Below are 26453 nucleotides of genomic sequence, written 5' to 3'. Positions count from 1 at the left end.
ATCCTGCTGTGGTTAAAAAAGAAAGCTAATTTAAATCACATTGGCAGGCAGGTATGTCACCTAAGCTGCCCCTTTTAAAAGCCCACATGGAACAAGCTAATGCTCCTAGTGTGTTGATTAATGGCCAGGGCGGATCGGCTCACCCCTCAGGGGTTTGGGGTAGGAGACATAGATGAGGTTCCTTACTTTTCCAATATATGTAGTTACTGGTCCATACGTGTGACAAGAGATGTGAACGTAAATGATGTTGAATCACACATTGTGTGTGTCTCTGTGTACACGTTCTTAGTTTGACACCTGGTCAGCAGCTGCTCTTGCAACATTTCTATTTCAGTTAAAGGATGACATTGTGATCAATGCATTGGAGTGTGTGTGTGTGTGTGTGTGTGTGTGTGTGTATATTTCTGCAATGTGACAGGCTCCAAAACAGGCCAAAAGAGACCCAAATGCCCTTGTGTGTGACGCAAAATAGCAACCAGCTAGGAGCCCAAGTGTCAAACGGTTACTGAAGACGGATGGTAGCTCATTGGTGTTTCTATCTATGGTGTGTGTTGACTCTCTCAAAACAGAAACATATAACCTCTAATGCCTCCGAATGAGTCCTCTGAATGACACTGTCAGCATGATGTGTAGTCTATTACCGTCCTGCCAGCGAGCTCAGCTACTGCTGAGCTGAACCAGGTTATAACAGCAGACAGTGCTGTTGTGGATTAACCTACATACAGGTACTAATGTATTAAAAGGATGTAATGCAGGTATTTAGCATCTCTGGATTTAGAGCTACCTCTGCGTCTCTGCTGTCAACCGGAGGGGGAGAAGATTTTATGCTTCCTTTCGGATTTTGGAACAGAATATTGCTCAGCGCCCCTCCCAGCACACTAGGGCTTTATAGGCAAGAATCTGACGATACACATCATGATACAGGGATTAAGATTAATTATATTGCGATGTATTACAAATTGTTTAAAAATTATTTTTAGGAAAATTGTTGTTGTAGTAAGAAAACCCAGCAATAAACATCAAATCTGAGCAAAGAAAGTTTCAATGCAATCAGAACAGTGACGCTAGTATGGAAATAATACAAATATTGTTTTTTAGGATTGATACAGTATCCCAAAACATAATATTGTTATATTCAAGAGTATCGATGTTTTTAGAGACCACTATAGCACACGGACGGACGGACGGACGGACGGACGGACACACACACACACAATACCACCTGAGAAAGAGTCCACATGCCAGCCACTTTCACACCACAACTGTACAGAGTTGATTATCATCATCTTAACAAAATAAAAGTTGGTCAATAGAATGGAAAATGGACTTGCATTTGTATGTAACCGTCTTAGCCTTCCGATCTCTTAAAGCGCTGTACACTACATGTCAACATTCACCCATTCCTACACCGATGGCAGAGGCTGACCATACAAGGTGCCACATGCCCATCAGGATCTAAACTAATTCACTCATTCACGCACACTCACCAGTGACACAACATCGGGAGAAAATTGGGAGCAAAGAAACTTGGACATGTGAATTACATTTTCCGATTAGAGGGCAACCCGCTCTACCTCTTAACCCGACTGATGAACTGATTTTAAGCAGTAAGAGAGAAAAGTGTTTCATTGCAATCTTATTTCTCACCACCAAAGGCTCAGGTTGAGGTGACCTGGCTGAAACAAGTCGACAGTGAACTGAACACTTATCCAGAATAACAGGATGTTTAACTGGGATAAAGGGTCAATAAATCAGATGACAGTCTATAGCACCTTCCTGCTGCTGTTCAGCTCAGGTGGATCATTAATAACGTTCTGTGTGTTGCAGCCGCTGCCGCCCGAGTTGCTGGTCCCGGGACCACCAGGGATGTGGCAGCAGTCGGGGTACTCTTCATCGACAATGTGCTGACAGCCAGGATTTTCACTGCTAACAATGACAGAATACAATCTGCTCTGCACATTGATATTATTTTGGGAGACTTGTTTGTCTATTGTGACTTTTCTGGGTTGTTTCTGTGCCGATATGACGCTATGGTGCTGTCTCAAACTTGATTTAAGTTTGCTGCCTGATGTGTAAACAAATCTAAAACAAAGAAAGTTAATGCCTCATGAGCGTTTGTGTCTTCATATAAAATACACTCAATAAGTGCATGCTATGTAGTTTAATACATTATTATACTGCGTCTGAAGTACTTGTATTATTTTACATTTTATTACAACTCAGCATTGAGGGCTAGACTTGTTCTCTATTTTGCTAATACAGAATAAAAGCAGCGTGAGTGGAAACGGCACTCCTTTATGTTGCGGCATGCTCTGTGCTCCAAAAGGAAATTAACTGTGCCGAATGATCAATTAACAAATCCGATCTTCAATAAAAATGTGTTAATAGTCCACCGTCTTGTTCCGACATGATGGTGTATGCCCTCAAGACAGAAGAAACATGTCCTTTAAACATACAGAGGCAGAGCCACAAACACACATGTACAATCATTGTTTACTCTACACACACACACACACACACACACACACAGTAGATAATATGCACGCACATGCAGTATATCCACACGCACACACACACACACACACACACACACACACACACACACACACACAGGTTTGCTGTTGATGGTGCAGGTAAAGCTGTGCTTTCCCAAGCAGTTTGAACTTTGTGTGAGACTGGCAAACATCCCTGTGTGTAGGGTAAGCAGATTTTCTGCCTTCTTGCACAAAAACTACAATAAGGGAGAGGGGGATAGAGGGTGGGAGGGAAGGAGGGAGGAAAAGAGAGATATGCAAGAGAGAGAGAGAGAGAGAGAGAGAGAGAGAGAGAGAGAGAGAGAGAGAGAGAATGACAATGTGTTTTAGTGCTTTCCTTCAACAGAATGATGGTAGATGAGGAATGGTCAGAAAATATAGAGGGAAGGTGAGAACTCTGTCTTGAGGATGGCAGCAGCACAGAGTACATGCTTTATACGACTCACAGGTGGAGTTAAATCAGTTTGGATTTCAAATTATCTTTCTGTTTAAGTCTGCAAGGTTGTGAATGTTCTATATCCTCCAAGTTGGAGGCGTTCAAATGTAAAGTTAAGTAATCGCAAAACATGTAGATATTTCAGCAGACTGAGATTTCTAAACTTGAATGTCACTTACAAACCCATTGAAGGCTTTGTACAATTATTGGGAGCTATTATTTTGTATAAAAATAAAAAGTGTCCCTTTGTAACAGGCATTGTTCTTTATTTTGTGATATTTTTCAAACCAAACAATCTGTCAATCAATTAAGAAAATAACCATAACATTAATTATTAGTGAAAATAATCGTTAATTGCAGTCCTACACTGTAAAGTGATCACCAGAGGAAACCAGCCCTCAAGAAACATGTACTTCAACAGGCACAAAATCTAACATAATATATATTCATGATATCCAAAAGTGTAATACATGTACCTGTACCTTCACCTGTGAAAATGTTTTTTACACAGATGTGTAATTTTGTGCCACTTCAGTAGATTTTTATTCGAGCCCGTTAAACGCTGGATTCAAAGACATGAAGCCGATACTACGCAACAGGAAATTTCTTCTTTTCCTCCCCTTTGTCCGCTCACACTCGCATGTGGTTTCATGGGCCGCTAAAACCAAATGTTGGGAAATTGCTGTTCACATCGCCCATGTGTTACTGTTTACAGATGCATATGAAATAAACTAGGAAAGCAGAGTTGCTGAAGAGGAGCTGCTGATAAGCATGCAGCCATCCACCCACCACTCCTGCACCTAATGTCTATACTGTGGTATAAAAAGTTACAAAGACACAGCCTGACACACCATACAGTCACAAATTTGAAACAAGCACATCGAAATATTCAGCGCACAAGACAAAAATAAAATGTTCAGCTACATTTAACCCACACACACCATGCAATTTGATTTTGCTGCTGCAAAGGACAGCACAGAGTGACATGAAGCATGTGAGACTGACGCTCAGTGCTGCCAAATTGAAGCTCTCTGTCTAAAGTGAATTATCTTTGGCTGGCTGGGTCTGCCTCACTGCTCTCATTGTGTGTGTGTGTGTGTGTGTGTGTGTGTGTGTGTGTGTGTGTGTGTGTGTCCACCTAAAGTTAAAATGTGTGGGTGTGTATGAATGTGTCCCGGAATTAGTGCGACAGTGCATCTTTCCTGGTAAGGGTGTGTGTGTGTTTATTTGGGCAATTGGAGGGGATGTTGGGAAGCCTGAGAATGAACTGACGGGAGGGGAGCTAAAACAAACACAAACAACTCTCATGCGCACAAATCTCTGGTATTCCTCTTATGAATTTACCATATAATCAAATCAAACATTGGTCACGCTTGCTTGACATAATATCAACAAAAATGAAACTCTGTAAATCTGTTTTATAGGTGCAATTTAGTCTTCACTAGTCTCCAATCATGAGTGCTTTACTAACGCCACCACTAGTACAACAAAAATCATCTGAAGAGACATTGTCTCATGTCTCATACTTTAACAATTCTTGCTAATCTAGTAAAATCCTGGTAGGGATGCTACTTTTGAATAGTTTTCTCTGACCAATTCTCGTAAACCAATCATTAAGCGTTAACCAACGAGATTAGGGCCACTGCCTTGCATGCAGGGATACTGTGCTTGAAGCACCTAACAAGTCTGCAGCTCTAGCACAACAGGTTGAATCCATAATTTACCGCCAGCTGCAGTGTCTGCGCAAAACAGGCGTGTGTTGTCGAGGACACATGCAGCCACTTTCCCAGTAAGTCTCCATCACATCTATTCGTTCAGCTGCAAGGTTTTCAGCTGTGTGTCTGCCTGGCACACGTGAGCCGGGTTTCCACCAGTGCATTGCACACCCAGTGTAACTTTAAGGATTTTCGGCTCGAGTGAGAGAGATGATAAGTATGATTTTTTTCTGTAATGTTAGCTGTGAATGAAGCAGTGCATTGTGTGTACAGTTAATTTGTTGGTGAATAAATGCAACAACTCCTAAAGACCCAAGCCAAGTTCCCGTGTCTTGCTCACCACCTAATGATTAAAATAAGGGGGGTTAGCCGCACACGGACAAACCATACACTGTATATAAGAAGTGGACTAAGTTTTCGTGACGTCGCCCCGTTGGTTTGTGGACTGCCGTTATGAAGCCTTGAGTTCGCCATTTTGTCCGTCGCCATCATGACTTTTTGCAAAAGCTCCATGTAATAGTGGCTGTGAGGTAGGTGGAGCTATTTATTCACATTTTGACTGATAATGTTAAAATTGCTCTAGCATCTGTAATGTTACGCTTGGTCAAGGACAGTTTTCTATGGTAGAAAAAAACACTGCTATCTGCAGCTCTGTAACTCCATGTGGTACTGGTTGTAAGCTAGGTAGCTTTAGTGAAATTAAACCTTTAGCGATATACTCCAGAACAGTTGAAGCTTAACAACAACTTGTCTCGTTAGCCTGTGACACTTAACTGTTAACGGGGCTAGAAGATGTCGGATATCTTTAGCTGCTCATTTGTCCTATTTTGTCATAGTGCTTATTTTGGAAACTGACCAAAGCTAAGCACCACTAATCAGTCATATTTACCAGTCATCATGGATAATGGTGTGGGCAAAGTTTCTACACACCTACACAGGTGTTTTCAATTATTCCATCTGATCGGGTCCTGGGGAGAGCTCAAATGAGCAGCAATAATTGAAAGCATTTGTGATGGTGCACCATGGGTGGGTTAGTTACTTCAAACTGTATGATGTAAATTTGAATTGATAAACAAAATACGTGCAACGTTTTTAATCTTAAAAAATAGTGAATAATCAGCATGTTTGGCCTGACATCAATTTATTTATAATGCATATTACCCTCGCTGTTTAATCTGTAAAACACCTTGTGCAATTAAAAGTAAGTAATATGAATCAATTTGCTTATTCTAAGACAATATCTCTAAACTATCTGTTTTATGCCCATTATACTGTTTTTTTTAACCTAAAATACAATTACTGCAGTTGCGTTTGTTGCTATTGTAGTGATGTTATGTTCCCACAGGGATACTTTAAGTCCATTTGATTTCATATGAACTATTCAGATAAGAAAGCGGAGGACATGTGGGAACAGGCGAGTCTGATCTTGAAGCTGGAGATGGTACATACACGATAATGATTGCAAATAAAGCAGGAAACCACATTTCTGCATTCATTTAACAACCAAGATAGTAAATAACAAAGTCCACTAACCAGGAAGATCCGCCTACAGACATGTAAATAACATCTGAATGCCTTATAAAGTGGCTTAGAGAAAACCCCCAATTACAGCTACATTGTGTCCATATTTAACTGGAGGCTGTAGTCAATTTCACATCCTTGGTATAAAGCTGCAGAGATTTAGAGCAAGAAAAAGATCTTTGTGTTCCTTTTTAATATTCATTTCTGCCCTATACCACCAGCGACCAATGTATTGAGTCATTACTGAAAGTGTGGAGGGTATTTTTTATCTCAAAGATAAAACAATGTCCTAGCCATGTGATGTCTTTGTTTCTTTTTTGATTTTTCTGTAGGTGGCGCTCTTGTCTGTCCAGCAAAAATAACATATAGTTATGTATCAACGTTGCAGATCACTATTAAACAAGCAAGCATGATTTTTACTATCAGAAGCATCTGAAATTATTGAGCATCTTCTAACAAACACTCCAACATATAAAAATGACTTACTTGAGCATAGCTGTTTCCTGTAGACCAAAATCATTAATCAAACTATACAAACAGAGAGAGAGTGTGTGTGTGTGTGTGTGTGTGTGTGTGTGTGTGTGTGTGTGTGTGTGTGTGTGTGTGTGTGTGTGTGTGTGTGTGTGTGTGTGTGTGTGTGTGTGTGTGTGTGTGTGTGTGTGTGTGTGTGTGTGGAGTTATAGTGCCAGTGGGAGCAAAGGGAGGTATAGGGAGTGTGGGAATAAAGACAGGGGAAGAAAGGAAAAAGATGAGAGGGGGCTTTGCGCAAACCATCAATCACCTTCTTGGGGTTCAAGTTTATTTGGCTTCATTTTTTAAAAATATACAGCACATAGAGACGGAGAGGAGCCGGGGGATGGAGAGAAGGAGAGCAAGACAGAGGGAGAAATGGGGGAGGGGGGAGAGAGGAATAAGGGAAAGGAGGTGGAGAATAACATATAGAAGGGGGTAAACTACCTGGGAGTGAGGGGATGAAGAGGGCAGCAGTGACAGACGAGAGGGCAGAGAAGTCAGGAAATAAAGGGGAAAAATGCCTCTGTATCTACAAGTTTTTGTGCAAAAATTGTGCACGGACATTTGTATAAGCACCAGAACAAGAAGCAGATACTTATTGAGAATTCCACAAAACACATCTCTAAAAAGAGAGAAAGGAGAGGCATAAGCCAAGTGCTCATGTCGAGGTGGGTTTTCTGTGTGTGTGTGTGTGTGTGTGTGTGTGTGTGTGTGTGTGTGCACGCGCCTCTGGACCCAAAGCCAGCCTCCGAGCTCTAATGAGAGACCAGAGCTCCCTCCATCTCCTTCTCCTCAATCACTGCTCAGTCCCTCCTGCTCTCTGCCTGCGCTGCTGTCGCTCTTCATAACTGTGTACAATTGTATGTAGGTTACTCTCACTTTGTATCACTCCATTTTTCTCTTCTGTCCTCTCTCTTGTGCAAGCGTCATGTAATCTTTCTCATATTGTGATCAGTTTCCATGTCTCTGTACCATGTGTCCCAAAACAGCACACCGTCCATAAGCCTGTCCTCCCCATGTTCTCTTATAGTTCTCCTTTTCCAGTGCAGCTCAATTCTCCATACGACTCATAATACCTCCTTGCCATTAAGTTCCTTCTGTTTTATCTTTTAATTGTCCATCTCTCTCCTTTTTTTCCTCTTTTCCTGCACCTCATGCTGCGGTCAGTGTGTGGTGTTATTGGGATGAGAATCTCTAGGCACCTCACGATTCGATTCAGAGGGCTTCGATGCAGTTATAAAACGATTATCGATTCATCTTGATGCATCAAAATCTTTCTATAAATTATTTATTTTATCTCACTGTGACTATCTGCTATTTTTTTTTAATACTGCATATTTGTAATGATTCCTAATTCAAAAAAACCCAGATGAATTTACTTCCATTATCTTTCAATTGATTAAATATTAGTAACACGTAGAAGAGATGTGTCAACTGGAGGGTTACATTTCCAAGCATTGCAAAGAGAACCAACAGGAAAATAAATAAAATGGGGCCTATAGCAGCATCCTCAGAGTAAAAACATTCAGCATTCAGCATGTCATTTGATACAACAAGCTACCCTTATTCACAAATGAATCATATAGACTTTTCTTCAAACAAATCCCCCCGCCCCCGTTATAGGCAATGAGCATTCAGCTCTCATACAAAATTAACGCTTTCTGGAACATTTGCTCAAACTACACCTACAGTGATAAAGTGCACGTTTATGGTGACACTAGATTCTGTTTTAACGGATGTCACAAATGTTACTACCATCCGACCCACTTTCCTCAGTGAGACTTTAGCTTTGGTTTGGTTGTAGAGTTAAGAAAACGTTGTATCTCATTTCTAAAGTGAGCAACATTTGGTGAAGGCTCAGATTTTCAATTACTGTGTACGGTCGCAAATCTTCAGCAAAAAGAAGTTGCAATCCAAGTTTGGGGGGAAGAAGAAGCGAAATGCTTCCATACTGTAGCTTATAAACCAGGGGGTGCCGGTCAGATTGTATCCATCTTCGGCTGCTCAAACGCAGATAAATCCCGTCTCTCCATCTTTATTTGCCACAACATAATTGCCGTTGTCTGCAGGATTATGTTGTGGCAAATGTAGCGCTGCACCATCCACTTTCATCTAACTTACTCTGACTGATAGAAACTTCACAAAAGAGACATGGTTTTCAAACAGTTAAGAGACATGAGTCGATGCCATCAATAATATGCTTCTCTTCGAAACAGGGAACTTATTTTTCCGTTGGCAATTGAGCAAACAGGTTTTCTATCCGACACATAGCAAGTCCTGCTAGTGTGTTAGCCATTAGTTAGCTAGCACTAGATAGCCCTGTAGGCAGTCCCTCCATCACCAAGCCTCTCACACCTATTTTTGCATGTTGAACTTCATTTTGACCCCCATTACACCTTGCATTGGAATGCATATTGAGAGATCGGACTGCAATCGGATAGGGCTTAGGGGTACCAGATGAAAGTACAGGTGTTAATGCACTCAAAACACATTGAGCATGAATTGTGATCCAATCGGTCAAACCCCCTTCGGAGGTGGTCAGTGACGCATTGTGAACACATTGAACAAAAGAGTAAATACAATTTCATTTTCAATTTACACACAGCGTCTACGTGGGCGTAAATACGTAATACTAAGGCTGTCCAGCGCTCCTCAGGTCACTGGGCCGCCACCAACAGAAAGATCACCGCCACAGCTCTGTCTGGGCTCGACGTCTCTTTTCCTCATCCTTCTGTGTGTTCGAGTGTAGAGAGTATGTTTGCAGGAACTTTCTGCCTCTCTGGCATTGCCCAACTACAAGTCTGTGCATGATTGTAGCCTCCGGTGAGCTAACCTGCAGGCATACCCACAACAGCGCGGGAAAGACACCGCAACTCCGGTATACTGTGAAATACAGAGATCTGTGTTGATGTTAACGCCAAACAAAAGATAGTAAAAGTTACGTGCAATCGCGACTTGCAAGCTTCTCAAAACAAGTACTAAATCTGAATAAAGCAGCCCAAAGACCGACCACTGACTGACATTGTAGAATGGCAAACTTTGAAAAATTCGGCTGACCATCTTGTGCAGTGTTGGAATACCACAATCCACAAATTTACCATTTCGCCTGTCTGAACGCAGCAAATTAAATTTTGTTTGGAGCTTATGAACTATTTAACACGCACACGCATGCGCACACGCACTGTCCTTTTTCCTGTCACTCCTTCTGCCACTCTCTTTTCTCAGTATCAGGTACAAGACTGTTGGATTAGACTCCTTTAAGAGCGGATTAGCTGTGTCGGAGTCGTTTGACTCCTTGGAGCCATTTACCTCAATCTACCCCCACCACTACCACCACCAACAACACCTCCTCTTTCCTCTGTAAAACAGAGTCAAAATTCTCAACCTAATCCTCAAAGAGCCTTACTACACCTCCCCCTGTGTTGCACCCCCTCTGTCTGCCTTCTCCGTTTTAGGTTTTTCCTCCTCCACTCTCTCCCTCCTTCTTTCAGCCCACACAGGAGTGATGAAGAGTGGAAGAGTGATAGACGTGCGTGACGGGCAGGGTGCAGTGAGACGGGGTGGGGGTTGAGAGGAAGGGCTGGCATATGAATGCAGAAACTCCGACAGACACACGTAGGTGAACCGTATGACTTTACAAGACTGGCTGCTTTTGTCGCGTGTGTGTATGTGTGTTCACCTGCTGGAGCATGTCACTGAACAGTGGTGAGTGGTGTTAATGGTAAGTGGCAACGTGCGTGTGTGCGTGCGTCTGTGTGTTAGCATCTGATTGAGCAGATGGGGAGGGTGGGGTGCATTTTGGGGACAAGGGCGGGGTCACATCTGTGTCGTCCCTAGCGTTTGTCTTTGTGTGAGTGTGTCACTTGGCATGGTGGCCACATTTAGAGCCATCAACACAAACAAGGTGATTAGCAAGTCGGGACAAACACATTATTACTCGGAATTAATGGGCTGATCTCATAGTCTTTCTAATAGCAACATGTTTTTGGACTCATTTCTCTCAACATGTCCCAAAGAAATACATATTCTGTTTATTCTAGGCTTATATCAAATTGTACACCATTGACAGTGCATTGTTAATGCAATCTGCAGCTGCGCCTTATGCCATATTTATCACTAAACTATACACAAGTACAACCTGCTTATAGCCGGGAACATTTGGACAGAGACAGGCTGTCGCGTGTGTGTACGTACACGTGTACACACACACACACATACACACACACACACACACACACACACCCCTGCCTACTCTCATCTCGGAGCTGCCATTGATTCGGGCTGCAAGGTGCTGTGGGCAATGGTTGCCATGGCAACCGGCAGCCGAGCAAGGCAGCCAAAGTTTGAGCTGGCATGAGGAGAGTCTGTGTGTGTGCATGCATGTCTGTGTGTGTTGTTTGTGAGTGTGTATAGAAGAGGTAGAGCAACCAAGCATGCATTTATGTTTCTGTGTGTGTGTGTGTGTGTGTGTGTGTGTGTGTGTGTGTGTGTGTGTGTGTGTGTGTGTGTGTGTGTGTGTGTGAGGTGTTGGCAGGGTGACAGCAGTCTGTTTAGTATGCAGCCTTCTGACTGCATCTCCGTTCCTCCCTCCCTTTGGCCAACAGACACAGCATAAGAATGATATACCCCCCCCGCTCGCGCACACACACACGCACACACATACGCGCACACACACACACACACACGCGGTTGCTCTCTTACATATGCACATTGAAGTCACATACACTCAGACACCATGTGCCTGCAGACACATTGTGTCAAGACTGGTTTACTACACATTGAGGCCCGCAGGTCAATATTGCAGATGAGGTTAATATTAGAAATGGCTTGGTTACAGACACACACAGACACAATGGTGATAAACACTCCAACATGAAGTGACATTCCTCTGAAAAAGCAGCCTGTTGGTGGAGGTGAGTATTGATATTTCCTCTGCAGTCCTGTATTCACACCCCCGGGCGTGTCGGAAGGGTGGAGTCGGTTTGTCTCGGTTTGTCTTCTCTGGCGCGAACCAAGGAGTGAACCAAATAGATTTGGTGGAGGGTGTGTATGTTGTGGGGTATCGGAGGACCCTGGGAAATTGTTTCCTACCTGCCTATGCACACACGCACACATAGATACATAAACACACACTTGTGTGTCCACTCTTATCTCAAGAACAAGAACAGAATGAAATCACACATGTATCGACACTGTTGTAACACACACACACACACACACACACACACACACACACACACACACACACACACACACACACTAGAACGTACACACACATTATTGATCCGCACTGGTGGAGTGGAGCTCTGCACTAACGGTTCCCTCTAAGCACAGGAGAGGTAGAGTGGTTAAAGAGGAGAGGATGAGGTAGAGGGAGAGAGGATGAGGATGAAGGAAAAAGATGGGTAAAGGGAAGGAGAGGAGAGGACCAGGGAGAAAAAAGAAGCAAAAGGAAATGCGAGAAGAGGAAAGGATGAGAGCAGACAAGGGTTGGGAAGGAGAAAATAAATGAAGAAACGCACAGAGAGTCGTAACAGGAAGCATCTCAGAGGGAACACAGGGAGAGTCTCCACCCTGCCCCCTCAATGCTGCACCCGAACACCCCTTCACTACCTGCCTCCCCTCCCCATCCTCAGAGCCTCTCTACAGGATCTGAGAGCAGCTCAGCTCAAGCCCTGACACGTGTGCCTGAGAGAGAGAGACACACACACAAAGAGAGAGAGAGAGAGAGAGAGAGAGAGAGAGAGAGAGAGAGAGCTGTACTCACTTGTGTGTGTGTGCATGTGTGCGACATGGAGAGAGCGGGGGTGGGGGCAACAGAGTGAGTGGAAGATGAAATGTGTGTACGTGAGGGAGGGATTGAGGGCGGGAAAGTAACATCTCCTGCTCATAGGGATAGAAGGAGGGAAGAGAGAGAGACATTACTTGGTTAGGGGGCATTGATGTCCCCAGCTCCCCAGTTGTTGTTTTTTGTGGGCGATACAGATACAGATATTTGTTATTTTGTTCACATAAAGGCAGAACAACTTTTAATTTTCCAAATCCATTAAATAAAATAAATCTATATTTAAGATGCAGGCAATAAATTGGGAAAAAAATGTAAATACGAATTGGCTTACATTTCCGTTTTCAAGGGAAAATAACACAGAAATTAATGGAAATTAATACATCTTGCGTAGGCACTCCAAGGTGTCGCAGAACCTATTGGGACCCACTGCAATACATATCTACACCTTCCTAAAATAATGGCCTACGTAATTTTTTGACAAAAATGAATGTCTTGCCTAAATCATCTCCTCATGATACTGGCCACCATCCTCAGTTGAACAGATCATGCGATTCTACCCCTATAGTATAATGGCTTATGTCAAGAGTGTGACTTAGGCCATTTTATTTTGCCTAAGTCAAAAGACAATCTGACTTAGGCAATTTTACAAGCTTTTCAAGATGGCATTTTGAAGCTAGCATTTAAGCTAGTAATTTAGTTAGCATTTTTGTCAATGAAAATCTCACTGAACATAATATTAGTAATCATAACATAATTTGACCGTTATTACAGTATGCCTGGTGTGCAGTGTCTAGAGGCAGCTTGTGTACCCCTATTACATTGGTATTAGTTTTTGGTGTTTTCTGAAAAACCTGAAAAAATGACATATATTTGGGATTATATGGGATTTCCCCTTGCTGCACTACAAGGTACAGCTAATAGCATTTTGAACACAGAAGCGGGACAAATAATTATTTTCCACATGAGATTGGTATTTTTTATTTTATTTACTGACATACTCTTAGGTGATGTCACTCACACTGATTCAAAATATCGCTTATGAGCTCAAAGCAGCTAATAATATGAGTCCAGCCAATGATTTGTTCAGGTTCAGTGATAAACTGGATCTGTTTGTGTGCGTGTTAAGCCTGCCACCCTCGCGACCTTGTGGAGGTCAGGGTTCTCAGTTGAAGAGGATGGAGAAAGGGATAAAAAAAGAAAAGAGGATGAGAAGAGAGGATTTTCATCTGGATAGAGAGAGAGAGAGGGGTCGAGAAGGGAGAATACAGGAAAAGCTTTGTCGTTGTGTCGTGACTCACAGAGCTATTAAGACCGGTGTCATGCACTGCAGTCGGTGTGCGACACTGTGATCTCCTGCACACACATGTGCTCACTTCGACACGCACACGCACTCCTCCACATATACACAGCCACAACGTCCCGCTCCAATTTATCAGGATGACACCAGAAGCCCACCTCTGAGCCCAACACCTGTCAATCCATTCTCACCCAATCATCACTCAGATAGCCCCAGAGACCCGCCCACACGCTGTGAGCTGCACACAGCTGCACACACGCTTGTGCAACAAGCCACATCCGTCTCATAATCATTCTGTTACACACACACACACACACACACACACACACACACACACACGAGGCAACCGCATCTGTCACACGCAGACAATCACACAAATGGCGTCCACAGACTCGTGCACGCGCCTTTGCTCCCCCACTTGCTGCTTCCACTGAGACATCCACCACCGTGGCGACGGTAACCGCGACAACGGGCATAAATTAGCGTCATGGCGATATGCAAAGCGAGGGAGCAACAATTAAAGCTTGACTAACGAGCTTTTGAGGAGCGAGGCTGAAGTTTCCCCGAGCAGCTGCTAACTGGATTAGCCAAGGCTACACACACACACAGAAACATAGAGGGGGAGAGAGGATGGAGCAGAGAGACATGTTTAAGCACCACCTGTGAGAAGACACACACAAACAACCAAAGGTTAATGTTCACATACACTTACGCAGACAAAGAAATCTGAATCTAAACCTTGCTAGCATCACTACACCCAAACAAATAACATTACAAAAGTTCACAACAATAAATACACAAGCACACGCACACCCACACCCACCCACCCACCCACCCACCCACCCACCCACCCACCCACCCACCCACACACACACACACACACACACACACACACACACACACACACACACACACACACACACTTTCTCATCCAGCTGAGCTTTGACAGTCCTCAACATTGGTTTACCTGAATAGTCCAACCAAAGCGGCACAAAAACACATTCTAATGACAGAGAAACCAACAGGCTTGATAAAGCTGACAGGAGTTGTCATTGAATGATGTGCTAGCTGTTGTGAAGGAGCTCTTGTAAACAACAAGAAAGGTAAACTCAGAAGTGTGCAGGTCTCTGACGGGGGTGTCTGCAATGGCCACTGCTGGATTGGTTGATTGAATGAATCCAACACACAATTGGCCCGCCCTCACGTCTTTTTACTCGCACGTCTCATACAATACATACACTCTCATTTTCATCTTTGCGCCGACTCTGTGCAATATCTCACGGGTGTAACTGCGACATGAAGCATTTATTTAGACTTCAATTATACTTGGGTGGAAATGTGGTGGTCGAGGCCCAATAAAAACAGCTTCGATGCAGTCCGCTGTTTATGTCGTTCCATTAGCTGTTAGCTGTTAGCCAAACACACCGTCCAAAACCCAAAAGTGAGCAAACTGTTTTCCCTCCACTGTGTCTCTGGCTACAGAGTAGCGGCTGGGGTCCAGCAAAGCACTCAGCTGCGTTATCACAAGCAGTCCCTACCAGCCGGAGTATAAAACAGGTGCAAAAAGGTGTTTTGAGAAAGTGTGCGATTTGTTCATCTTCAAGCCAAGATAATCCTGATGACATCACCAAGACATCACCGGTACCACCTGTTATCCACATCCTGTAAATATTGCTCAAATGAAGCTCATCTGCACCTATTTCCACAATAATACATGTCATTACAATGGAGCATGTAGAACTGTGAATATTTTGCATTCTGCATTGCTCACTTATTTTCTCTTTCCAGCCCCATGACTTTCTTTTTAATATGCTCGATCCTCACTCGACAATAAATCTCTCTTTCTGCATTTTCCTTTTTCCTTTAAGTCGTTTTTTTTCCCCCTTCTCTTTTGCACATCTCTCTTTCTTGGTCTCCAATTCTCCTCTGCTCACTCAAATAAATCTCTCCACCTCCCTCTTCTACCCACCCCCGACCCAAATCTATGAAACACACACAAACATACATGTGCACAGACACGCACTCACTCACTTACGCACACAAACACACAACCCTTCAGGCAGCAGCCACAAAGGCCCCATATTAATAAATCTGCTCCTTTATTGGTGCTGAGTGTCTCTGGCAGGGGGGGGAAGAGAGGGAGGTTAGGGAGGGAGGAGGAGGAGCAGGACAGGAGACGCAGCGATCACCAGACGGGAGGGGGAAGAGGAGAGGTGACTGACTGTAGCCATATCATGAACACAAGGGAGGTAGAGAGAGAGAGACAGAGAGATAAAGGGAGAAGGAGACAACATTGACAAGGGAATCATCAACAAGCACGCACACACGAGCACACACACTTTCTATTGACAATAATACAATGGCCCTGAGATAATGAGACTAACCATACCAGCGTGATGTTTCACTTGAGTAGGTGTTTATTTCTTAAGGTATAGTCCACCCACACTTCCATAACCTCCTCCGTCCCGTGGATTATTAAGGACACCTGACACCTGGCTGAACCACCGGAGCATTCACAGTGGGCTGTGGCTGCGGCTGGGCTCGGGAAACAAACTGCCCGAGGTGGGCTTTCGGTAATGACAGCAGCTAGCTTGGCTTAGTGGTCCAATCTCAGTCATCAGTCAGCTGTGACAGATTGGGGATATGAGCTAAGGAGCCGTTTAGCTTTGGTGTTTGGTGTGGTGTGTGAGTGCATGCTCTTGTGTGTCTGAGTTGAGGAGGAGTGGGGGAAGGCTATCAGTGCTGCTAGTGTTGCAGAGGCGTCAATACACTGTCGACAGGCCATTTTCCTATGCCTATTCCCAGCCCTAGCTTGTTGCTGGGGAAACTACCGCCATTTTACCTTCTCTGGCTGCACCTCTGGAAGGTTTTGTAAAACAGAAATACATCTGTCCCGGTCAACTGTTGAATAAGCTTGTAATATCTTGTATTTTTTATTTAATTGCCATTCTGCCATTTACATGAAAAATAAAAATGGAGTCCAAGTTATCTGTATATTTCCTAGAAAATCACCAGCAGACTGCCAGCATTTCATATATTTCATTTCAAAGAGTGACAAGCAAAAACTGTTGGGTGTATTGTTCTCCACATAAGGTCATGATGGGTTGAGGGCTCTATAACACCACCACGCTCTAACGTGACACTCATCTCCAGAGTAAATGCTTTCTTTTTGCATCTGGGGAATGGCAGTTGAGGGACACCTTCCTACACTTTATCTGCACAAATACAACGCAAACAACTTTGCAGAGCCACATTGATTAAATCTACAGTTCCCTTACCTGTCCATGAGCCTGCATGGCGCTGTAGGGCATGTTCTGGTTTAACACTTTCTGCTTCATCAGCAACATCCTCTTCTGCTCCTCACTCAGGTGGGCTGTCTGCCCTGGGATGGGCCCTTGGGTCTGCCCGGGCCCTGCGCCCTGGCCACCGCCACCCATGTAGGGAGGCATCATGGGGTTCTTGACCTGATTGTTCCCTCCCATGGGAGGAGTCATCCTCTGGCCCATGTGATCAACCCCGCTGCCGCTGAAGTGACTCAGCGGTTTGGTGTTGTTATAGGACAACATGGCTGCCGTTTGTTGCTGCTGTTGCTTGGACAGGGCGTTCTGGTTGATGCTGTTTGGCTGTTGCTGGCCCATCATGCCCATGTGGTTGTGAGGGAGGTAGTTGTTCATGGGGGCCTTGGGCCCATTGTTGGGGGTCATCCCAGCCACTAGAGGGCCCTGTGGCGTGTTAAAGGCTTGCGGTGGGTACATCATGGGGCTGTTGGGTTTGTCTTGGTTAAAGGGACCAGAGTTATATGGACTGGTTGGGGCACCTGCAGGGGACCAGTTGGCTGCTTGCTGCTGCTGTTGCTGCTGCTGCTTCTGCTGCAGCAGTTTAGCCCGTTGCTGAGCCATCGCCTTTAGCTGCTCTGCTGGAGAAAGTTCAGGCGTCACTGGTCCGACAGGTTGACCTCCAGGGGCAACTCCAGCTGCTCCGGGTCCTGTGCCTGCCTGACTGACTCCTGGGCCTGGGTTCATCATGTATCCGTTCCCAGGCCTAGAGACTGCTTGTGTCTGAACCTGGGCCGGGGTCTGAGGGGAGCGAGCCACGCAGTTGTGCAATGGGGAACCTGATGCCATGGCAACAGCTGGAGACTGCTGCAAAGGTTGCTGGGGAGGCGTTCCATTGGCAGTGGTGGCAAACTGAGGGCCTGATGAAGACGGTCGGACCTGAGGAGTCCAAACACAAATGAATCCTGTGAGACGCAGGTACTATCAACTCTCAAATGAATTCAACATAAACACAGAGTGGCAGCTTGCCTGGTTCTCTTCAAAGTTAAAAAGTATGCCCATCAACACCTCTGAAGCTTTCTAACTAACACATTGTCTCTTGTTTGTTGAATATGTATATAAACAGTAAAATATGAATTGTGGTTTGAGTGGGGAGTTATTTCTTATTCTTGAAGGTTTGTTACCATCTTGCCAGTGCAGATATACTACAACCATCGTGCTCACAAGTCACACAGTCGGAGACACTGCACAAAAGGGCTTGATGGATAGTTAACCTGGACGGTCAATTTCTGTATGTTAAAAATGTTAAAAAAATTACATACAACTTGCTAATCAGACAGCTTTACATTGTTGTAGAGAGCCAGGCTAGCTGTCCACCCCTGGTTCCAATATTTATGCTTTTAAAGTAAGCTAATCACCTCCCGTCTCCGCCATTCATTTTTCGTTTATTTAGTGACCTGGTCTGACAGTTAGCTTATAAGGCTTTATTATATTACAACCCCAACACAGCATGTAAGAATTTAATGTTTGTTTCGTGTTCTGCACTGCACAGTTTTATTCATGTATTAGTCATTTAGCAAGAGTAAACATAAGGACATGCCTGTGTGAATATATTACTATGAATTGAACCAAGAACCATTTCCTTGAATTGATTCGTGAAGAAAGAGGTTAAAAAAGCAGTTGAAGCCTTTAAATTGGCAATCAGGAATGGATCATAAATGGTAATTTGTAGAACGCATACAGACTATAAATGGTTAATGATTTGTTGCTGTTATATAATGTTGATCTATTGTGTCTGTTAGGGTGTACTTACTTTAAATGTCAGTTTGTAACAAACATACTATAATTCTCCCTTCAGAGACAACATCGTACAAATATTGCTATGTGACTAAATCGCCTAAGTTGGTCACAAATTGGGACAGAGAGCCCCTGCCATTGGACATCTTGTTGACCCTCTTAGTACTGACCTGTGGAGAGCCCATGGAAACCTGTGGCCCTCCCTGTGGAGGCTGAGGAGGAGGCAGGGCTGCTGCTGGCGGTGCCGTTGTGTTCCCAGCTGCTTCTTGTGGGCCTGGGGTCTGATTGTTTGCCGGCCTGCCAAACTCTGCCTCTTTCTTGTCCTCAAAGTCCTCATTGAAGAGGTCGTGCATATCGTCCTCTGGCACAGTATTGGCCAGCTCATCGATCAGCTCCTGCCACTCTTGGTCATTAAGGTTGATGTCAGAGAACAGTTTGTTCTGATTGGACAGAGACTGGGGATCAGAGGACTCCATCCCACCTCCGTCATCCAGTGGCTCCTGCTTCAGGTCTTTAAGGAGGCCGAAGCTGTCCTCCAAGTCTAGCGAGCCATTCAACTTCATGTCCGGGAGATGGCTGCCACCGTTCTTCCCCAGCTCATCGGATGCCTGACCTACGTGGTTGCCATTGCTGTTTGTAGTGTTGTTTCCGGTGGAAGTGTTGGGCCCGCCAAGTAAGGGCTTAATGTCCATTTGGTGATGCAGTGGAGAGATGGGTGGAACATTGCTGTTATTGTTGTTGTTCGGGAGCCCTGTTAGTGAGTCCAAACCACCAGAGCCGTCCTTCCGTACCCGTTTGGTAGTCGGCGAGTAGCTGCCTCCATCACAGATGCCGTTCTGCTCTCCATTGAGGGGAGACCGTGCACTGTCCAGTTTCCTCTTTACAGTCTCCTGGAGCTGTAACAAAAAGCAAAGAGAAAATGCATTAGGGCTGGAGGAGCAACAGTGATGGGACATGTTAGCAATATGAAGACTTTTCTGTGGTCTTCAGGGCGCTAACAATTGAAGCAACAAACGGAATCCATAAGTCAACAGGCTGCTTCCTCTTTACACACATCCACAACTGTCTTGTGAAAGCAGAGGTGAGCTGAAAATCAAAATATCACCAAAACCAATGACACTTTCTGCATAGAGTCAATCTGGCTGAAATAATGATCACACCAGTTCTCAAAACAGGGCACATGCATGTGTACATTTTCTCAAGCATTCAGTAAAACATGGAGAGAAGAGAAGACCAGCAACGCTCTCCATGAGCAATGATCAGGCTGGATTCAAGGTTTTCTCAGGAGGGGAGGGAAAGATCAAAAGAACAGCTTGTTCCATCTGTAGTATTCTCCCAATCATTAGCATCAACCAATGGGTACATGGACTGCTCAGTCTAAATCCACACCCCATTCTTAGCCTTACTGTAGACAGCCACCGCACAATCCACTAAAGTTAACAGTCTCTGTCATGGTGCAGACAAGATAACGACAGGGTGCTAACAAACACTGGCTGGCAATTAAGGAAATCACTATCATAGACGGGGTTTGAAGATGTAAGGAGGTATGGAGGGACAGCAAACAGAAACTCAGACATAGCAAGAGAGAAGTGAGAGTAAGGGAAAGGAGTAAGACCATGCCAACACGAGAAATTTAAATTTCTCCCCATTTGGGCCTTTTACCAACACCAAGCATGTGTTTTCCATCACCAAAAGAAATGTACTTTTCAAAAGCGCTCTCACAAGTTTAAACATTTGAAAACAGCGGTCTCACATTGCAGCACCGACATGAAAACAAAGTCTAGAAAATGGATACATAATTGTCAGCAGGGTGCCATCTTTACAGATAATAATTCTGTTTGATTGATGAGACAGAGCTTACGGTTCAATGCAGTAATAATAATACTGTTACCAATGCCTGTCTGAAAATATAAAGTATGACAGAGAGAAAATGTACTCCTCTTCACCCAAAACTTAGTCAGTGTGAATCTGTGGTGTTAGGAAGGTTGGGATAGGATTTTAGCTTTGTCTCTCTACAACCCCTCCAATGGAATTTGAATTTTGAACAACAGCCCTTTGGTGGCTCAGTGCATCAGTAAAATGTTGCAATGGAAAGCAACATCTTAGTTGTTTATCTAACTGAGGGGAGTAGTATATATATATATATATATATATATATATATATATATATATATATACATATTTGATTTACACCTCAACAAAACATACCATTTCTAACAAGCTTGCAAACAAAAGTGTATTTTGTAATTTGTTACGCTGTCTGCTAACTGTTTTGTACCACGTTTACATTCAGGACGAGACATTACCAGCAAGACATGGCTCAAAAATCTGGGTGAGGGAGCATTAAACCTCTGGGTGCATTACAACCTTCCTTTGAATCTTTGTTTCAGGACATCAAGCTGGTGACTTCCTGTAAAGTAGGAACACTGTAGTCTTCGCCCTCGAGAGAATAGCAAGGGAGTTAGCTCAGGTAAACAACGGGAATTGGCAAACAACGTTATGGAGCATTATTGCTACCGACTGTGGATTGGTAGATGCGCATGTGTGGAACACCAGACCGACGCGGATCCTCAATAGAAATATGAATGGAAACGTGTACATGCCCGCCCGGTGGTTACAAGGCTGTAGCTGTCCACTCATGGGGAAGGTATGTGCGAGGCTAAAAGGCACTTTCGCATTGGCTTCACTTTTCAGAACCAGAGGTTGCCGGCTGATGAGTGCATCAAAATGGAGGTCTTGTGCAATTTCCACGAAATTTAATAGACTCTCAATCTCAATTTTACTCCTAACTCATGTTAATTTAAAAAAAACTAATGAAGTTGGCAGAGAAACAGCAGATGTTATTAAAATGACGGATGGGAAGAAGGGACCTCATTTAAGAAAGGTTCCCATGGTGCAAAATGTTGTGCTCTGACCCAAATCAAAGCCAAAGTTTAGGATTCATTTAAAAATAGGATGTTCTTTGGGTTAAAAGCAGTGGCACAGGCTTTCCTTTAGCATCACTGGACAAAGATTAGAGGGTGTAGTTTCAGTATTATTTCATCTTTTCTACATACCCTGGATAAAGTCAGTGACTCATCTTAAGATGCCTTTAAAGAAGAGCATTTGATAGCAGAATATACTGCTAATTTACAGCTATATAGATTTTTTTCCAATTAATTTTATTTGTCAAGAAAATGTATTAAATTAAGCTTACTTTAAAAAGGAAGTGAAATTAAATTAAATAGTTCAGTATTGTTAAAAACAATTATTTCGGATAATTGAAACAAAGATTTCTGTAAAGAATATGTATAGTGTAAATGAACAAATAGTACACAAGTTAAACCTCTCTTCTATCTCATTTCTCTCAATCAATTTACACAAGCGCATACAAATGCACATCAACTGGAGCGGTATGCAAGTTACATATACAGTACGTGTACGTATACTGCAAATCTATTTCAAGAAGTCTTCTTTGAAAAAGAGAGCTCAGAAGCAGTAGAATACATTTTGTGAAATACATGCTCTGAGTGTTCACATGTGAAGTAGTCAAACACACACACACACACACACACACACACACACGAAGCATAACTGCTACATGTATGTGTGCAAATGCATGCTTAGCTCTTTGTTATTCAGATGGAACAACAGACAAAATATATTCAGATTGTATTCTGACCCTGAGGTGGACCCACTCAAGCTGGCAGAAGCACAAAGACACCACATCACAAAAACACACACACCACAGCACACAAATCCTCCTTTTTGGACTTCCTTGGTTTACTGGTGTGTGAATGTGTGGGGTGGGTCTGTCAGGTTGGCTTTCCCCTCTCTTCTCCACTGTGACTGACAGTCAGCCTAATTATATTTATGGCATGATAAACACCATTAGTATTGACAGCCAAAACTACAGTGTGTGTGTGTGTGTGTGTGTGTGTGTGTGTGTGTCTTGAACTCTTATGCTGGTGTAGCCATTAGGAGAACAACTGAGAAAAACACAGGAAAACACACATCTCCACTGTCACGACACAACTACATCAACTGTGTGTGTGTGGTCCTGCAATCAATGGGTTTAAATAATTCAGGTCTCCTGAATGCAGCTTTTGTGTGTTCGAGTGTTCATGTATGCGCGTGTGTGTGTGTGTGTGTGTGTGTGTGTGTGTGTGTGTGTGTGTGTGTGTGTGTGTGTGTGTGTGTGTGTGTGTGTGGGTTGCCGGCTTTCCCTAAATGCCAGTGACTCATGTTGGTAATAACAGACTCGGCTTTCAAAGCCCACCTATAAAAACTCCCATGATTATCCAGGTGGTGTGAACTACAGCACCCTCCCACACACACATGCGCACTCACACAGACCCACCTGTAAAAAATCATTACCAGTGCTGAATAGATTGAGAGAAACAAAGATGGGTGCAGACAGAAAGAGAGCGATTCTGTCTGCACACTAATGTATGAGTCAGCATGCAGAGCCTCAGGAACGTAACAGGATGAATGACGAAACTGTGAGCCAGAACCAAATACTTTATATTAACCACAATTAATTAATCCTTTGTTTCTTTTATCACTATTTTCAATCTGCAGTCATTCAAATATGTAGTACAGCTGCAGTGCACTGCAAAGGAAACTGTGTCTATTCGTTTGACAATCACAGCAATAACATATCTGAATTGAGCGGAACGTGTGATGGCATGTTTGAGAGAAAGACAGAGAAGAAGATATCGAGTCGGAGACAAATTTTGCATCAGTTTAATCAAGCTGGAGTGCTTAGCGAGAGCGCAGGGAAAAGAGCATCGGAGCAAAAAGGACGAGAGGATGTAAAAGAGCAAAGAAAAGAGAGAGAAAAAGGAGGAGAGCGCTGCTCGTTTCCCCTCCTCTCAGTTTTCTTTGACATAAACACCTGCTGACTGCTCCTCAGTCGACTCCCGCAACAGACAGAGAGAAAGAGGGAGAATGACAAAGATACAGAGAGACAAAAGGTAAGAGAGAGAGAGAGAGAGAGAGAGACACACACAAGTTCGAAAGAAGGAATTATGTCAGGCAGATGGTATTATTCCTTTGAATGGAGGAGAAACAAGAACATCAAGCGGAAGAGAGACGAGAAGGAGAGAAGAGGTAGGTAGGGAAGAGAGGAGGAGGAGATAGGTGCTTGATGGAAAGGCATAGCGCGCCAAATGACAGCAGGGAGCAAACGATGAGAGGGTGATCAGAGAGGGAGAGGGAGGGAGAGCGATGGAACCGCTAAGGTGCTGTTGTTATAGCAACCTGCTGCTCTGGTGCTTTGTGCGCTGCATCCTCCTCCTTCTTCTTCTCCTCCTCCTGCTGCTTGCTTATTCCCTCTCTTAAGGTTGAGCATCATATCGAAATCCTAAGTCACAACATGTAAAGAACACGTCTATGTCGAGACAGTTCCATAATATGGGGATTTTCTTTGTCCTACTACATGTGGAGGCAGACTTGAGGATGTTGATCAACAGCAGAAACATTTTGACGGGAGGATAACACTTGTACAGCTAACAAAAAACATACTGCACTCCTATTATTGATCACAGAAGGTTGTTGTAAACCTAATCAAAGGTCACACATCAATCAACTCTTCTTTGAAGATGAAGCAAGATATTTCATCCATGCTATGCAGCTTCTTCCCACCAGCCTCCTTGCCTCTTTTCTTCCTCGCTGCCACATTATCTCCTCATCCTTTTCTTGACATTGACTGCAGGGGACAGTCCCGGCGATAATAGGTGGGACGTGGCCATGCGATACACAAAGACACATACTGAGTGGCTACAGGGGGATGACTACTGTACAAGAAAACGTGAGAACCAAAAGCATGTCATGCATATATACATGCATCATGTGTTATGCCTTCTCTGGTTTACTCTTGTTCTGTCTGCTGGTTGGTCAGTTAAAAAACAAACTAACTAAAAGGCGTACAAGATTTTGGAGGAAAGCAGAGTTCAGATAAATCCTGATCTCAGGAGCAAACACTGCTTTTATGCTAACAATAAAACCTTCTGAAGGACCTATCCACGAAGTGGAGTGGACCTATCAGACAATAGCGTCCTCTGATTATTATCATAGTCTGCAATTCATATTTCACTGCCAAAAGAGAACATATGGGTATCTATCTGTCAAAGAGAATTAATTATCATCTACATTTGTAAACAAATAACGACATGCGTTTGTGTGCAAAGATGAATATTGTGGAGTGACTATAATCAGGTAGCACAGACCCACAGATATGAATCATAATTGTCCAAATTTCATTTAGTTTCCCTGGTGCAGGCCAGTATGTACCCTGCCTGTGTGTGTGTGTGTGTGTGTGTGTGTGTGTGTGTGTGTGTGTGTGTGTGTGTGTGTGTGTGTGTGTGTGTGTGTGTGTGCACACGCTTGTTCCTGGTCTGGCCCACTAGACTGTGAAATGAGTCAATTAAATCAAACAGGTCTTTAATAAGTAAATTTGTGTGCCACTGTGGGTCTACGTGTGTGAGTGGTGTTAACGGGGGTTATGGCAAAAAGCTCCAGCCTGTATCCACCTACAGTATTTTAAACTATAAGCTGCGTTTTAGTTGCAGGGTCTCTAACTCAGGAACCCAACTTCGTCCTTCCCAACTGAAAAGTTTCTAAAAATCTAAATGAATTAACTTGTTTTGAGGAATTATTTCCCCAGACATAATGTCAAGGAGAGGGTTAGTGCAGCATTCATACCAAATCAGGCATTGTGGCAAAAACAAAAGTTTTCCCCTTCTGTTGAATGAGGGTAGTGCGTTTGGGCTGTGGATGCTATAACCGCAGAGTTCATGTAAAGCCCTGTGGCACAAAGAATCAACTTTTGGAGAAACGCAACTCTATGTAACTATGTGGTGGCTAATCACGCAAACAGTGATCACCAGGCCATTCAAATGGCTCATTGAAGGGACACTCCCACAGCGCTGCACGCCTGATTTAGTGTGAATGTAGCATAACAGAAGAAATACACCTCAAAGAAAATGCACCATTGGTTTTCTTCACAGACATGTCACATGAACCTTATTTTCTCTGTAGTAAAGTGGCACTGTTGTAAGATGACTTCAATGATTGACGGTTTGGCTTATTATAAAAGAGATGTTAGCCAGTTATTTCAGTGAGGAGGATATGAGCACAAAATTAGAGGGAAAATAGGCAGAAGAGTCAGAGAGTCTGTCCTTCATCTCAAGGGTACTGGTTCAAGCACATGTCAGCAAGGATCCATCCTGCTGAAGTGTCCTTGAGCAAGTCACTGAAACTCACAAGAAGAGCCTTTCTGTGAATGACCCTGACATTAAGGGTCTGCAACTTGGTCCGTGCCCAAATGGACCAACTGGCGAGCAGACTGCTTAGGACCTTCAAGGAATAGTACTCTTATTTGCCATCTTGCCTTGAGTTAAATGAGGAGATTGATGTATGGTAATTATTTAGCAGCTGGCTAGCTTCGCTTAGCATCAAGACTGGAAACAGGGGAAGTCAGATTGTGAGTGTAAAAACATTGATTTTGGGCTTTGTACCATAGTTAAAATTCCTGACCTGTACAACACTCCACTCTGACACCTTCACATTATTTGGAATATCCTATTTCTAAAAGC

At 43.6% G+C, this 26453-nt stretch overlaps 1 protein-coding gene across 1 annotated transcript in view; it reads right to left on the bottom strand.

Annotated features, from left to right (window-relative positions):
* Nucleotides 1-26453, bottom strand: part of maml3 (mastermind-like transcriptional coactivator 3) — a gene marked incomplete at both ends in the record, with an annotated part of 96769 nt that overhangs the window by 27453 nt on the left and 42863 nt on the right. Inside the window, 2 exons of the mRNA XM_079220376.1 lie at nucleotides 17083-18018; nucleotides 19047-19772. Of these exons, the coding sequence (XP_079076502.1) occupies nucleotides 17083-18018; nucleotides 19047-19772 (1662 nt within the window). The remainder of the gene's footprint in view (nucleotides 1-17082; nucleotides 18019-19046; nucleotides 19773-26453) is intronic.

Source organism: Taurulus bubalis (genome assembly GCF_910589615.1).
Source record: "Taurulus bubalis genome assembly, chromosome: 6".
NCBI lineage: Eukaryota > Metazoa > Chordata > Actinopteri > Perciformes > Cottidae > Taurulus > Taurulus bubalis.
Note: the sequence above shows the minus strand (reverse complement) of the source record. Positions and strands in the feature narration are given on the sequence as shown.